We start from the raw sequence: 17,156 nt of genomic DNA on the forward strand, positions 1-17,156 counted from the left end.
AAGGTTTCTCGAGAATTTTGTTGAAATTATTTATTTTCTAGGTCTTATCTTTTTATACGCCCGTCTCTGAAAGAGCGGGGCGTATTATGTGAACACCCGTGTCGAGTGGCGGGCGGGCGGTCGGTGTCCAAAAGCATGTCCGCTGTCTAAGTCAAACAGTTTTCATCCGGATCTTCACCAAACTTAAAGACAATGTTTGTGGGCATAATATCTCGGACATGTTCGATAACCATAACCAGTAAAATCGACTCAGGCACTCTTGAGTTAAAGCCCTTGAATTACTCAATTATTATCGGTTTTTTAAAGATTTTGGAGCCAAAAATTAGGTAACTAAAACATAAGTTCTCCCGCTATCACAAACTCTCCACCGACACCCAACACACCACCAAGCAGCACGTTCTTATATCTCTGCATCTTAATCAATGTAAGCTCGTCAATCTTAGAAAAAGCTAGATGTGTATTTGATAAGACACAGTGCAACACTTGTGGAAATTAATATTGGCATTGACATTGGCAATATCTGACAAGCCTTGCTTAAATGTGTCATAGCCTTGCTTATGTCGTAACCATGCTCATTATAGTATAGTTGCCTTGCTTAGAATTACAGTACGTTGCCTTGCTCCGTTGGTCCGCTAAATATTCCTTCATTACTTCGGCAACCAACTGTCGAGTTATGGGGAATGTTTAATTTACTGTGGTGTACTGTAGCCTTGCTCATTATAGTATTTGCCTTGTTTAGATTTACAGTACGTTACCTTGCTCCGTTGGTCCGCTAAATATTGTTGTGTACTGTAGCCTTGCTCGGTTTGCTTAGAATCACAGTACGTTGCCTTGCTCCGTTGGACCGCTAAATATTCCTCATTACTTTGACAGCCAACTGTCGAGTTATGGGGAGTGTTTAATTTACTTTGATGTACTGTGGTATCCCTTGCGCTCGTGTGGTGCTGATTGTTGCTTCCACAGCCAACCGTGGAGTAATGATGTGGTGCTTTACGGGCGCGTCTGGTTTCCTCCCGGTCGACAGGGTTACTACAAACAATGGAGTGACCAAACTTCGCCAAAATATTTATAATAACTTTTATATATAAGTGTGAATTACATATGAGATTTGTGCTTGCAGTATCATATGCACCTATAATCAATATAGCCTATGTGAGTGTCATCATATCTAAAATGTACAAATAAACATGTAGTTAACTGTGTATATTGCAGTTGTTTCTTGTGTATAATGTCGGGTAGTAAAATAATATGCTGTCTTTAAGTAACATTAATTTTTGTGACCTATATTGTAACCTTTGCACCGTGTCCGAGAATGTTTTTTATGACTAATTCATTAGTATCAATCAGGCAACAGGAAGTTTTCAAACGCGATTGCTCTGAAAATCTCATTTTAGGCATTAAAGCAGAATAACTGAAGACGAATCCATGTGTCAAAATTGTTCAGATACAGAGTGCTTCTACAAACAAGAACTGGACCGTCTTTGTACACAGTTATTCCCCTTGGGCCATATATAACTTTGAACACGAAGTTCTTATGCATGTGACACATATTAGGTTTTGTTATAGCTTGATTTTGTTTCATTTTTGGGATCTTTTTAAACTTTTTTGCTACCTTATAACAACATGCACAAGATCAAGATTTCATGTGTGTACGGGTATTCGTAGTTTTCCAACCAAAGGGCATTTATATATAGACTGATGCTTTTTAGCCAGACTGTATATTGATAGCAATTAACTTTAGGTAGCTATTACGTAAATTCATAGACTGATTTACTGGAGGTATTTCTTAATCTTTCCGTCTGGACTTACAACATACATATAATGTCCTGTAGCCATGCAGTTTTTTGTTACGGAATTTGATCACTCAACAAGAGCTGTCTCATGACCACATGCTTCTTCTTCTTCTTCTTAATACTACACTCCCTCATAATAATGAAGATTATGTGTAGGCGCTGGTGAATTTAAAATAACTAAAATATAGTGTTTGTACATACGAAAATTTATAGTACAGGAGCTAAAAGTCATTTTTTGTTTTTGTTCTTTTTTCTTATACAAATTTAGAATAAAATATTTGTACAGTAGGATGAACAATTGTTGTTTAATTAACTATGGCTGAGACAACAACAGGCACAGTGACGATGGTCTTAAACATGTCAACTGTGGCTGCTTCATGGGCTGTAATAGGCTCGACTATTTGAAAACAAATTGGCAGTAAAATGGATTTTTTATCTAAGAACAGATGTATTGTCCAAATTCATATATGGGTTTTGGGACTTGATGCTAAGAACTTGGTCAATTGCACCCAACGTCTGTGTAAAGTTGTAACCAAAAATATGCATTAGTTTTGGAGAAAACATAATTTCAATGCAAAACTTTATTCTGCATTTTCCAAATTGACTCCAAAGGGTGGCATACCTTTGCCAAAATATAATACATTGATCCTTCACGTTTTATCCACTTCAATAACGTGACATTGTATGAAGTTCCAATTCAATATCTGCATTGACTTTGGAGGAAACAATAACATGCAAAAAGTGTCAACCTAGATTTTTAAAGCCAAAGAAGGTGGGGTCATTTTGTTAAAGATCATGTAATAAGAGTTATAGGAATTGATGCCGTAACCTTGTTATTACCTGAAAAATGAGTGTAAAGTTTGAACGAAGTATCTGAAACGGGTAAAATCTTTGAAAGTAAATATCGGCGCTTTCCAGTTTGTCACAAACTTGCAATGTAGTTTTCATGTAAAATCAGACATTAATGAAAATGTAGTAACTTTTATTGTTCGCGGTTACACGATTAGAAATCATTCATTCAATAATTAAGGTGAAGAAATACTGTCTTATCTATGATATATTCTTGATATGCAGATATATATGAATTGTTAACGTGTTCAATGTTCACTGGCTTAAAGCAATATATCAGCTATGTATCAGCCATGCAACTACAATCAGTTAACCTAGTATGGACTTCCAGCTTGCTATTTGCTTCTTGGTTTTGCTACTTGTGTTTTGTGTATTATGCTTTTGCTATTTGCTTTTCCCGACGGATATATCTGAAATAAACAAGGATTTATAATGTAAACTTTAATATTCAAGGTCAATGTGACATTGACATCCACACCCCGTTAACAAAAAGGATTATCTATAGAACATAGATAATGATTACTTGACATCTTATGATCAAAATCAACCGTTCTATAAATTCGACAGTCTATGCCAAAACATTATCTAGTGATTGATGGTAGTCATATTCAGTATTTATGTTATTAAGATCTTACCCTTTAACCTACTGATCCCAATGGGTCATATCATGACAGGTATCCATCCTATGAAGTTTGATTACTATAAGCCTAGCCTTTCCCTTCTTATTTTCCTTATCCTCTTTGTGACCTTGAGGTTTGACCTAGTGACCTCATTAACAATAAGTATCATTTACTGACAATTTACCTTTGAATCTTAATTGTTGTTTGTCGAAATATTCTTACGTTATCGAGTGTATGTTAGGCCAATTAACATAAGCAAAGCAATATAACGTTTCTTCTCCTGCGATGCGTTAGATTAAAATCAATTTTCAGGCCTTTAAAGACAACAAGTGGAAAGGAACTGTTTTTCAAAATTATATTTCATGTCTAAAGTATATCATTACTTTTTTTATGTAGCCAAATTAGAATATTTCCCTAGTTAAGAATAATGATTTTCACGCGCGCGCTTTGGCGGACTAAGTCCAAACATGCATATTAAAGGGACAATAATATGGCGGAGCCAACCACATTCAATCGACCAGTTAATTAATTGGTAGTCCACCTTGCAAGCCTATCTTTAATCAATAAGTTCTAATATGTGACTCATTACTAGAGTGAAATAAATCTCCATTTAAGGAGGTTCTAGCGAAGCAACTACAATAGGGATTTATGTTTTGTGAAATGAATAGATACTGTGAAATCATTAATATTCGTGTGGAACTAATTTCCATAGATTTATTGGTTGGATAAATCCAAGAAATATAATCCTAACGAACAAGTAAAATTCCAAGTCATTTTATCTTCAAAAGTTGAAATCTACGAATTCATATCCAATGAAATAACCGTTTTGGAAAAAAACACACGAATTTAATGTGCACGATATTAAATGATTTCACAGAAAGATCATAACTTACTCAAAGTACTGAAGACATGAAACAAATAAAATAGAAAAAATATAAACAATTTGAAAAAATTTCTATTCAGTGCGAAAAAAAGTTAATGTATATAGTACATAACAACAATCCAAGAAGATACTATTTTGTCCGACTGATATACTACTATAAATTGTTAGACCGCTACCATAAACGAATATTGTGACAATGTCCTTAAGAATAACTATCACAACCGTAATAAGCAACCATAATGATACAATCACAACAACTGATCAAACACAGAATAATGCAAAGGCAAAGATGAATACATAAATTTGAGCCGACAAACTCATGCTTGGCAGTATACCAGAATAACATTATCCGTATCACAAGCGGAAAATATGTGGTTATCAATATTGCTCAGATAAAGAGTTGAAGTTGTATCATTATAACACACTGATTGTGGACGCTTTATTCCATCCTTCTTGGTTAGCAGAGTTTTAATGGGTTTGCATTCTGGTGATGATAAATGCAAAGCGTTGTCCTCTTGGCCACAAACAAGAACTGAACCATCCTTGCATACTGTTACACCCCTTGGACCGAGTAAATTCATGTCTCTGTAGGTTGAAAGTAAGTTGCAATCAAGCGTCATTTTCAATACGCAGTTGTCGCTATGGTCTGACACGAACAAACAAATCCCATCGGCACCTACATCTATACACCCTGGCCAACGTAATTTACAATCGCTTTTGGGATATGGCATAAGCGTACGTAGAACTTTTCCGTCCACATTCAGGATCTGAAGTTTTGCAGGTGGGACATACGACACTGCCAGTGTATTTTGGTGGTAAGCTATTCCCCGACATTTTCCATTGACTTTAATTGCGTGACTCGTAGACAGTTCCTTGTGTTTGAGAGAAAGAAACTGTATCCTCTTAATATGAGGCAAGGTAACTGCAAATTGATCGCTGGAGATAGCAGTGATGTCCCATGGACCAGATGTCAAGTATATTTGCGAGCAAAGACAACGATTTTCTGTGTCAACCACTTTAACCGAATTGTTATTAGAATCTACGCATAAAAGTATGACTGGTGATATAGCAATCATGCTTGAAATCCATATGTCATGATTGTCCGAATTCGATTTGACATAAATTTCACCTGCGCGCACTGGTTCAAAATCAACAATGTTCCTACCTTTTGGTAACTGTAACTTATACGTTTGGGAAATGAATTTTCCAAGGTGACTGCTTCTTGAAATGACGGCGTCCAACTCTCTGTTACGCTGAAATTCGTACTGATTTAATGTACAGTTTGTTTCGCGCTTCATGTCTTGCTCAAGTTGATTCATACGTGATCTAGCTTGCTTTGTTTGTACAAATAAATCTGCTGTTTGCTTTGATTGTATTGTTAGACGGTCCTGGATTTTGTCTTGTTCAGATGTAAACAGTCCAATGTAATTTTCCCTTTTCCTCGTTACCAATTCATTTTCTCTCTTCAGCCGGTCGCATTCTTTTAACATAATTTGTTCCATGTGGTCTAGAGATACCTCTATCTCCTTTCGAAATTTCTTAATTTCTTTGACAGCTACTGTATACATTTCAACAGTAGCCTGTTTTCCATTTTCCATCGTTTCTTTCATAGCGGTGATTTTGATCTGAAGCTTTTCTAGTTTGATAAGAAGATCTTTATACTCCTTCCCATTGGCAAAATCCTCTGCTATATCTGGAATAAAGTCAACATGGCACGCCTTGTGGTCAATAACCATGCAATTACCGCACCCGACCGTGTCATGATCCTTGCAGAAGAACTTTATAGTCTCTAATGTATGTTTCTCGCATGTTACTGTGCATAGTTGTTTCACTTTCTGTGGAACAACATTTTCTGGCATGTTCTTTTTATCCAGAATGTCGTGATGCTTGGTTAACGTTGTTTTACGGTGATATCTTATACATGTTCTGCACAGATACTCCTGGCAATTTTGACAGAAACCATCGGCCTCTGTATCTTCGCCCTCAGATGAGCACGGCTGACATGTATATGAAGGACCTTCTGAAGATCCTATTGATGATGTTGTACTTTTCGGCATAAACTGTTTCTTTCCTGATACTTCCATTTCAGATATTCGTTAGTACTAATTTATGACCTAACTAGACTCCACAAAATAAGTCTCGAGGCTTTTACAGATATATCATTTCAGTCCACATAGTGCTTGTATATATTTATCTCGTGATCCTGTACATATACGCTTCTATGTAAAGTTTATCACTGTCTGGTTTTCTTCAAAATATTGTGAAACTAAACCGAAACAACATCGCTAAATTACTTCTTAAATTGTCGGATTCAATGCGCATGTCACGTAGCTAAATTCGCAGACGATTCAAATCGATAATCTTTGTCGTCCATAAAAAAGAGAGCACTCAAAGATTAATATGCTCGCGAAATTATTTCTGTTTGATTTAATTAAAGAAATCTTATCCATTATAATTTTTATGTTCTAGTAATGATTTAATAGAAAGTAGTACTTTTTATGATATTTATTGATAAAAATATGACTGTACTTCATATAGTTATTAGGTAAGATATTATTTTGAACAACACTATTTTCGATTATCGGCCTATGCCGAACATAATCCTATCTAGATCCAAGTAGAAGTTTTTCGCGTACCAAATGTGTATGTTACGGTATAGAACTTGACTATTAAAACGGGGAGAAAGTGACGGCATTACACTGGTTAGTCTACGACGCCTGTAATTGCTTATATATAAAGTTCCAGCTGAAATTCGAGGACAAATTTCAAAAATGGTGGGGAAATATGTCACGGTATAGAAACTGAAAATTAAAACGGGGAGAAAGTGTGTAGGCGGCCGGGTAGCTCAATCGGTAAAAATCAGAACGGTATTCCGAGGCCCCGGGTTCGAGTCCCGGTCACTGACTGCACATTTTGCTCACTCTTTGACATGTAGGTAACGTGCACACTGGGATTTGGGCGAAGTGTTTGAAGAAAGTATTGAGAATGTGATAGACGCTTCGTGCCGAGGAAAACGCTTGTTTTCCTGTCTTCGACCCTTTGTGTCTTATCAAAATCCATAAAGTAACAAAGACGATGTAAGCAAAATTGTTACCTGAATCGTGATATTTTTCCCTTGTGTACGATACCAAAAAGACACCTACGTTACCCACCCTGGTAAACCTCATCCGTGTTTCTAGGTCTGACCTCTAATGTAACCGCCAGCTTCTCCGTATAAGACCTGTTGGACGAATGACTTAGAACACACTCACCGAGTCTCAACGTAAGCGTTGACCGGTGGTATAATTACGTGCGAGCAGGTCGCTTTTTGCGGTTGTTTTCACCAGTCAAGGTAATATTTTCCTTCGTAGTTTTTTCATTTTTAAAGCTTTGTTATTAAGAATTGGCCGAGGATGACCTACAATGGACGCGCTTTGATGGTGATGTATTGAATTTTTCATGTCATTTGTATTTTTTTCTAACATTCAGGAAATATTCACTAAAAAACACGTATTTGGATACCATATCGTAGTTTTCTCGCTTTAAATGGATAAATTACTGTTAAAATGTCCTGTGATTTAGTTATACATGTACGATATACCCACTTTAACAGATCGGTCACCGTTATATGCAGTTTCAAAAATCACATAGCCCGGCAAAACCCGGTCGTCGGGGAAGGTGCTGTCTTACGTCCGAGTCGGCGGTACACCAAAATAAAAATGCATACGTACGAGCTGGTGGAATTTATGCAAAACGATATTTTCAAGACTTTTCAGGATCCGACAGTGGACAAAATGCATTTTTATCGATATATAGACTACCATTTCATGTTTCTTCGTTGTGCACAGTCATTTTAACATAATGTCGGTTTCATACTCGAAGCCTGTACTAAATGATAATGAATTAAAGGGTGGCGGGGGAAACAGGCCCCATCTAACGGATCCTTATGGTATAGTATTTATATAGTAACTATATAATGCTATACCTTAAGGATACCATTAGATGGGGCCTATGGCGGGGGACAGTAGCTGTGCACAATAACTAAATCGTATACCTTTAGGTATAAATTATGACACTGTCACACTATGATGCGTCATCAATGACGCGATCGTTTTAAAGCCAGATAGAGATATTTTAAATTCTGAATTAAACTGATAGATACATTTGATATTTTTATTTCAATCATCTACCATGGATGAAAATGTAGGCCTAAACATGAAAGTGAACGCTGCTGTGTCATCAATATTAGTTGACATGGAGGGTGTGATTGCGACAAGAGGTAAACATGCACATTTTGACTGAAACAAGATCTACATAAGAGTGTGGAGGTAGCAGTAGAGCGATCTCTAGGATGAGTATAGGTTGTTTTTTTTTTTTTTTTTTTTTTTTTTTTTTTTTTTTTAAATTGTCCCATTGGACGTTCGTACCAGCACGGATACCTCCCACTTGAATCTGGCAGACCAGAGCCCTTCTAGAAAATTGATCTGAGTATAGAATTTTCCAGATATAAAGTAGGCCCTAGATGTTCGTATGTTAGTATTTTTTATTCTAAGGATGTACTTCTAATGTACAGAATGTTGGTGGCAATTTCCCGTGCAATAAAGGTAGGTATTGCCTTATACATAACAGTAAATGATCAATGGAATGTTTGATGTTACTCAATAGCTTTTATTCGATAGCTATTGGGTAAAATCTATGTAGAACAAAGAAATAAATTTTCTTAATTATAGAAAAAGAAAATTGATTTACTTTCAGTGTTTGTATGACCTAATTATGAACCTGTATCCAATTTCACCAAAATCAAGCGTTTGGTTAATAAGAAATTTGAGATTTTTTCATGCCATTGAATCGCAAAACATCTAAAAGTATACTTTTATATATATTATATAAAACAAGTGAGTATAACTGGGAACAAAAGCTGCCACTCGACTAATGTCAGTGCTTGATAGTTAACTATTAACTATCTTCATTGAATGGTTTTGGTCGAAACAAAGTCATTTAAATTAAGTAATTTCTTTAAATCGATAAGTACCATAATTCTATGAGCACCGCATGAAACAGTAACTGAAATTTAAATTGCACAATCAAATATTAGTCAGGATGGTTCACAGAGTCTGTAAATTAGACTGCATATATGTGCATAATTAAACTGCACACATTTCTCCATTTAGGAATTCAGTGTATTCATTTAATTTTGGGTTGTATATAGTACAGTAGTCGCAACTTGACCGCGATTGTTGAACTTAGGCTGATTATTCATATCGATTATTAAGGGGTGCTTTGGGTAGCCGTGTATATTTATATGGAATTAGTTTGTATACAGTGCTTTATCAAAGTATATACCGGTACTTACATTTGATCGTTAAAACTTTCCAATACATTAATTTATATTTCCATTTCTCGTGCAGCTCGTGTTTTACGTACACTCCTTTTCAATAATAGGTTGCGTCTTATTATGTATTATAACACAAAGGTCAACCACCGGGGTCAAGTTGCTTCCACTATACTTCAATTACTTTTCTCCAAACGTTACTAGCAATAGTTACACCTATTAATATACTAAGCAAATCCAGAAACGCAACATTTTTCAACATATATATACATGTAAAAGGAAAGTGCGAAAGAAAAACGAGGGAAAAAACGTTGCGTATCTAGATGTACTTAGCTTTTAATAGGGCCAACTGTGGTTTAACTGTACTGTAAGCGTAGACACATGGGCAAATACTAGTCTGGCGATCGCGAAGGACACATTACTATTTAGTCACAAAATCCTGCTAAATGCGCTAAGACTGTGCACAATGATGCGTTAAATGACCGTGCACAACGAAGAAACATGAAATGGTAGTCTATATATCAATAAAAATGCATTTTGTACACTGTCGGATCCTAAAAAAGTCTTGAAAATATCAGTTTTCATAAATTCCACCAGCTCGTACGTATGCATTTTTATTTTTGTGTACCGCCGACTCGGACGTAAGACAGCACCTTCGCCGACGGCCGGGTTTTGCCGGGCTATGTGATTTTTGAAACTGCATATAACGGTGACCGATCTGTTAAAGTGGGTATATCGTACATGTATAACTAAATCACAGGGCATTTTAACAGTAATTTATCCATTTAAAGCGAGAAAACTACGATATGGTATCCAAATACGTGTTTTTTAGTGAATATTTCCTGAATGTTAGAAAAAAATACAAATGACATGAAAAATTCAATACATCACCATCAAAGCGCGTCCATTGTAGGTCATCCTCGGCCAATTCTTAATAACAAAGCTTTAAAAATGAAAAAACTACGAAGGAAAATATTACCTTGACTGGTGAAAACAACCGCAAAAAGCGACCTGCTCGCACGTAATTATACCACCGGTCAACGCTTACGTTGAGACTCGGTGACACTGTCTGGTGTAAATTTGACTTGGAGAACATACGCGTTCTAGCTGTCCCATAATAGAGTACCTCCTTTTTGAAGAGTATTCAATTTCTACCATAAACCTACTTTGACAGCAATTTTCAGGGGGGCGTAGGTTCAAGCCCCACTGGGACCAACTTTTTTTCCCCATATTTTCCTTTTTTTCTTTTAAGTTTTTACTTCTTTCAAGACTTGCTATTGATTTATTGTACAAAAGTGGAAAAAATTCATCTGATAAGCGATTTCTTGCTGTTCAAAGTGAATTTACCTCTGAAACAGAAGGGGTAGAGTTAGACATCTTTAAAAATACTGAGTTACATGCGGTAAAAGTTCTCTGTTTTGCCTTCATTCTTTAGATTACATATTGTGGAAGAAATGTAGGTAGGTTTTACTTCTGCCCCATGGTTAGTTTTGAATGAAGTGAGCAAAATTCAAAACAGACCCGCAGGATTCGACCTTAATTTTTTAATGTTGGAGTTAGAATTCTGTCTCATTAAATCCGTTTACTCGAGGCACCCTAGAAATAATGATACTGACAGTTTTTATTTTAAGTTTTATAATTGTTTACCAATAGTTTGATGTTTCTTTCATAAAAAATAATGGTATAATGAATTCTCTGCAAACGTTTTGGATAAAGGCCACCACTTTGAAAATTGTCTCTACTTGAGCTTGAGGAAATACCATAAATTACACAAAATTTATAAAAAAACGGCACGGTAAAAGTTTTTAAAAATTTGCAATTAAGTGCGAAGCACGGTCAACTGTAAGAATATACCCAGCAAATGCCATTTTTTAAACATTACTATTAGGGGCCTAATACCTATTAATGATGATATCTAAATGAGTGAATAACAACGTATCATATTTTTTTAAGAAATAAGGCAATGTGATTCAACGTACAAAGCACAAACAAGAGACAAACGAAATACATAAATTATGATCTCTTTAATCGACACTAATTTTTGTGACCTGTATTGTAACCACTGCCCGGTTTCTAGGACTAATTTATTCGTGGTTAGTATCAATCATGCTTACCACTAACGAAAACAAAATAATTTAAAAAAATGAAATTAACTGTACAAATAAGTAACATAATATCTTATTCACTTTCCTTCAAAGATGTGGTTGCTCTCAAAAAACTCATTCAGTTAGGCATTATACCAGTATAAGACGAAGCCACAACAGTTCATGTGTCAAAATTGTACAGATACAAAATGATGGAAGTACACGTTGGACTCTTTACTTCGTCCTTCATGATTGTTTCAAATATATGCACGCTGCTATTGTCACTCCTTAAACAAGAACTGAACCGTCTTTGCACACAGTTATCCCTCCCCGTCTCTTGGACCAGCAGTAACTTGCAAGTAAGTTCCTGTCAAACGTCATTTTGAACACGCAGTTCTTATGCAAATCTAACACAAAGACGCCGTAGCCAGACCTCTATAACCACTGCCATTCATGAAATGGACATTGTGACATATATATTAAATCTTGATGAGAATGATATTGTGGAAAAACTATTTTAAGTTTGAATCAAATCATTTCAAAAATAACAGATATATATAGTGAAACTGCATCAAAACTGACCAGAAATTCTAAGTAAACAGGTGGCATAACTCATGAAATATTGGTGTCAGAGTTATGTGGGTGATGATGAGCCTCGCGGACAAGTATCTTAATTTTGAATCAAATCCATTTAGTAATAACAGAAATATAGTGAAAAAGTACATCAAAACTTTAACATGAATTTCTAAGTAAAAGGGGGATATGAAATATTAGTTGTGTCCTTGTGTCAAATAATGTTGTGATGATGAGGAAGGTCTATTTTACGATTCAATCAATTTTTTTTTTATTTTTTTTTTTGGATTTAACGTCGCACCGACACATGATAGGTCATATGGCGACTTTCCAGCTTTAATGGTGGAGGAAGACCCCAGGTGCCCATCCGTGCATTATTTCATCACGACGAGCGGGCACCTGGGTAGAACCACCGACCTTCCGTAAGCCAGCTGGATGGCTTCCTCACATGAAGAATTCAACGCCCCGAGTGAGGCTCGAACCGACATCGATGAGGGGCAAGTGATTTGAAGTCAGCGACATTAACCACTCGGCCACGGAGGCCCCACGATTCAATCAAATCCATGTAGAAATTACAAAGATAGAATGATGATAAGAAACAACTGTTTTACGTTTGGATCAAATTCATTTCGTAATAACAGAGACAGAGTGAAAGTGCATCAAAACTTTAGTCAAAAGGGGAAGTAATCCATAAATTACTGCTGGAAATGTTATGGTCCTTGTGTCATATGATGTCGGTGACGATGAGGAATAACTAAGTATGAAGCAAATCCATCAAGTAAGAACAAAAACAAAGAGAAAGTGCAACAAAACTTTAACCAATGCCAACACCGACGCTGGGTTGAGTAGAGTAGCTCTCCATATACTTTGTATAGTCGAGGTAAAAACAATAACATAAAACTCTTTGACACTTTTAAGTGTGATCTAGCTACAGGTCTGCATCTTGCATATGACATATTTTCTTATGATAAATGCTTGTGTATCTATTCTTGCATAGCAAAATACGTGTGGATATTTCATGTGGATAACATCGTCTTTCTAGGATGAATGTTTGTACCAAAGTATTTGAATATCTGTCCGTGTTTAAATATCTTTTTAAAGCGGACAATAAGATGACCTTAATATTTGACCTGTAAGTGGGCCAACTTTGCGATTCATGACTCTGGTGGTCTGTGCGCCCTTAACTTTTGTCTTTTTCCCTGTCTTTTGAGCTGGGATTTGGATCGTTCATATGACACAAGGGTTTTTAAAGCTTGATTTTGTTTCATTTTCAGGGTGATTTTTTTCCAATCTTTTTTTGGCTACCTTATAACAAAATGTACAAGATCAAGATGTCAAGTGTGTAAAGATACTTATAGTTTTCCAATCTAGGAAAATGAAGTGTTGCAGGACATATATAAACAGACACTTTTTATCTATACTGATATTCACGGAGTATATCATATATAACTTACACCCACCGATAGACTGGAGGTGTTAAATCTTTCCATTTGCATTTACAACTATTTATGTAACGTCCCGAGGCATGCATTTTAATCAAGAGCTGTCTCATGACAGTATGTTCGACTATGCGAAAGCTTGATAGATAAACATATTTTCTATCTGTAAGAAATGGTCTATTACCCAAGTTCATGAGAGAGTTTTGTGACTTGATATTGTGATCTTGTTCAATTGCATCCAACGTCTGTGTGAAGTTTCAACCAAAATATGCTTTAGTTTGGAGAAAACTAGAAGATGCTTTTGTAAAAAGCGCATGTCTCCCCAATGCATATTAGTAATAGGCAAGAAGTCAATAGGGGACATGAGAAAAAGTCCAAGAGACATCGATGGTTGGCTGCAATGTCCAATTATCCAAAGAAGTTTCAACGTTCTGGGCTTAGTGGTTATCAAGTTATGGATTGGAAACGGATTTCCATGTTCTGGCCCCTGTGACCTTGACCTTTGATCGAGTGACCACAATATCAATATTATCTTACTTTGCATGTCCAGTCATCCTATGAAGTTTCAACATTCTGGACCAAGTGGTTCTCAAGTTATTGATCGGAAAGAGTTTTCCATGTTTCAGGTCCCTGTGACCTTGACCTTTGCTCAAGTGACCACAAAATCAATAGGGGTCATCCACTCTCACTCTATGAAGTTCAAGGTCAAATGGTTCTCAAGTTATTGACAGGAAATGGTTTTCTATGTTCAGGTTTCTGTGACCTTGACCATTGATGGAGTGACCCCAAATATAATAGGGATAGTCTACTCCATAAGCCCTACCACCCTATGAAGTTTAAAGGTTCTAAGTCAAATGGTTCTCCAGTTATTGATCGGAAATGAAAAGTGACGGACGGACAGACTGCCTGACGGACAGACAGGGCAAAAACCATGTCTTCCCCTGTGGGGGGGGGGGGGGGGGACAGCCAAAATAATTTCAATGCAAAACTTTAACCTGCATTTTCAAAGTCCAAAGGGTGGCATACCTTTACCAAAATACAATACAAAGTTAAGGGACATGCATCTTTCATCATGTTTTATCCACCTCAATAACATGTATAAAGTTCCAATTCAATATCTGCATTGACTTTGGAGGGAACAATATTTATGCAAAACCTTGATTTTCTAAGTCCATGAAGGGGTGTCATTTTGTTAAAAATCATGTAATAAGAGTTATGGGAATTGATGCCGTAACCTATTATTACCTGAAAAATTAGTTTGAAGTTTTAACAAAGTATCTGAAACAGTTAAAAACACGGTATTTTACTCTTTTTAACCAAACTTTCTGGCATAACTACAGAAATACTGAGATATACTTATACATCTTGAATACTACTATACATTGTCACTTTGAGCAAGAACAGCAAGTTTCAATTGAATATTTTATGCATATATAGGACTTTATAAAAACTTTAACCAAAATTTCCAAGTTAAAAGGGGGCACAATTCTAGAAATATTCCAGGTATAGTTATGCAACTTATCACACTAACGTACATTGTCACAATGAGCAACTACAGCAAGTTTCAACTAAGTAACTTGATTAATTAATGACAAAGATTGTAGACTTCCATAAAAATCTTCAACCAACAAGGACGTCGACGTTGGATTAAGCGCAACAGCCTTCCTTTTTCTCCAAATAGTCAAGTTAAAAACAACAAATAACATTATTTAGTCTACAACGTGGTAACAAGCTTAAGTCTGGTTTGGAAATTTATATCAGTGACACTGGGTAGGGACTCTATTTAATTGATTATTAAGTGAATTTGATTTTATAACAAAATGTAGTTTGCAGGTTCTTTTTTAACTTGTTTTTAATTGGTTGTAGATGAATAAACTTAGTGTCATAATTTCATGAAATAATTCCAAGTGTTACAAATTATCATTATAAGTAAAACAAAATCAGTTATTTCATGTGACATTTATTAATCAATACTCTATACATTTAAACTAGAAAGGCAACTATACGAGCATATTTACTGCCATATAACTCTAAATACACTAATAAATAAATAGGATATTCAGATGCTAAAAACTTGTTCTTTAAATGAGCCGGGCCATGAGAAAACCAACATAGTGGCTTTTTAACCAGCATGGATCCAGACACATCTGCGCAGTCCAGTCAGGATCCATGCTGTTCGCTAATGGTTTCTCTAATTGCAATAGACTTTGAAAGCGAACAGTATGGATCCTGACCAGACTGTGCAGATGTGCAGGCTGGTCTGGATCCATGCTGGTCGCAAAGCCACTATGTTGGTTTTCTTATAACTTGACTCAAAAGTTTCATTCTTCCCAAAATCATTACACATAAAATGCAGTAAATATGTCTATAGAATGAAATACACATTCAACATGTATAAGTATCAAAAATAGAGTGAAGATGTGTATCTTCCAACATATAAATAAACATGTAAATAATGATGATGTAAACACTTTAAAATAGTCTATAGTTTAATTCATCAAAAAGATAAAAATCAGCTTGGTTCAGAATTAAAACAAAACAAGCTGGACCAAAGTTATGCCTCCATAAATAGCAACCATTTATTGTAAGCTATCTGGGTATCACAGTCACATCTCAAGTGTATGAATATACTATTACTTGCACTTTGTCTAAATAATGTACAAAATATTATATGAATTACAAAAACAACTGGAATGAAGCTAGGGAATTTGATTCAGGTTTCCCCAACATTTGCTCTTTCCTCAAAAACAGTTATTTACTATAAGTGCCTTACTTATACAAAATGTCCTCTATATGATTTAACATAAATCAAATGACTGTTTGTAACAATGATTTACAACAAAGTATTATAGATCCAGTAATAATTGCTTTGTTTTGAGATCTAACAGACTACAGACTTCTTTGTGTTCTTAAGAATTCACTCAGTTGCTTATTATTGTAATCATATTGGTCCAAGGTATTCACAAAAGAGATTAACTCACATATCACACTGTACGTGAATATTTGCTTATAATATTACAGTCAAACATTGTTCCCTCCATTTCGACAGGACCAGCAAATATTGTTCCCTTCATTTCAACAGGACTGGCAAACATTGTTCCCTCCATTTCGACAGGACCGGCAAACACTGGTTCTTCCATTTTGACAGGACCGGCAAACATTGTTCCCTCCATTTCGACAAGACAGCAAACATTGTTCCCTCCATTTCGACAAACATTATTAGAGTTATGAGTTGTTTGAACCATCGGACAATTTCGATTTTGCCGGGACCTGATGACTAGTTTGAGCAAAGGGCTGTGTTCGAATTATCCGAGTCTGAAAGAACGAAGTTTGACTGTAGCATATATACAGTACCTGGCAGACTTACTGAAAACTTCATATGCAAATGAAAATTGGTTGTTTCAGTATGAATGGAACAAGAGGGCCATGAAGGCCCTGTATCGCTCACCTGACCTATTGACCTAAAGATCATCAAGATTAACATTCTGACCAAGTTTCATTAAGATATGGTCATAAATGTGGCCTCTAAAGTGTTAACTAGCTATTCCTTTGATTTGACCCCCTGACCTAGTTTTTGATCCAACATGACCCAGATTCGAACTTG

General features: G+C 35.8%; 1 protein-coding gene across 1 annotated transcript; it reads right to left on the reverse strand.

Moving 5' to 3' along the window:
• Positions 1 to 4,462: 4,462 nt before the first annotated feature.
• On the reverse strand, positions 4,463 to 6,229 carry LOC123552725 (uncharacterized). Its single transcript, XM_045342464.2, has one exon. It carries the CDS (start codon positions 6,227 to 6,229, stop codon positions 4,463 to 4,465), a length of 1,767 nt encoding a protein of 588 aa, XP_045198399.2.
• Positions 6,230 to 17,156: the final 10,927 nt, after the last annotated feature.

This window comes from Mercenaria mercenaria, chromosome 4 (assembly GCF_021730395.1).
Source record: "Mercenaria mercenaria strain notata chromosome 4, MADL_Memer_1, whole genome shotgun sequence".
Classification (NCBI taxonomy): Eukaryota; Metazoa; Mollusca; class Bivalvia; order Venerida; family Veneridae; genus Mercenaria; species Mercenaria mercenaria.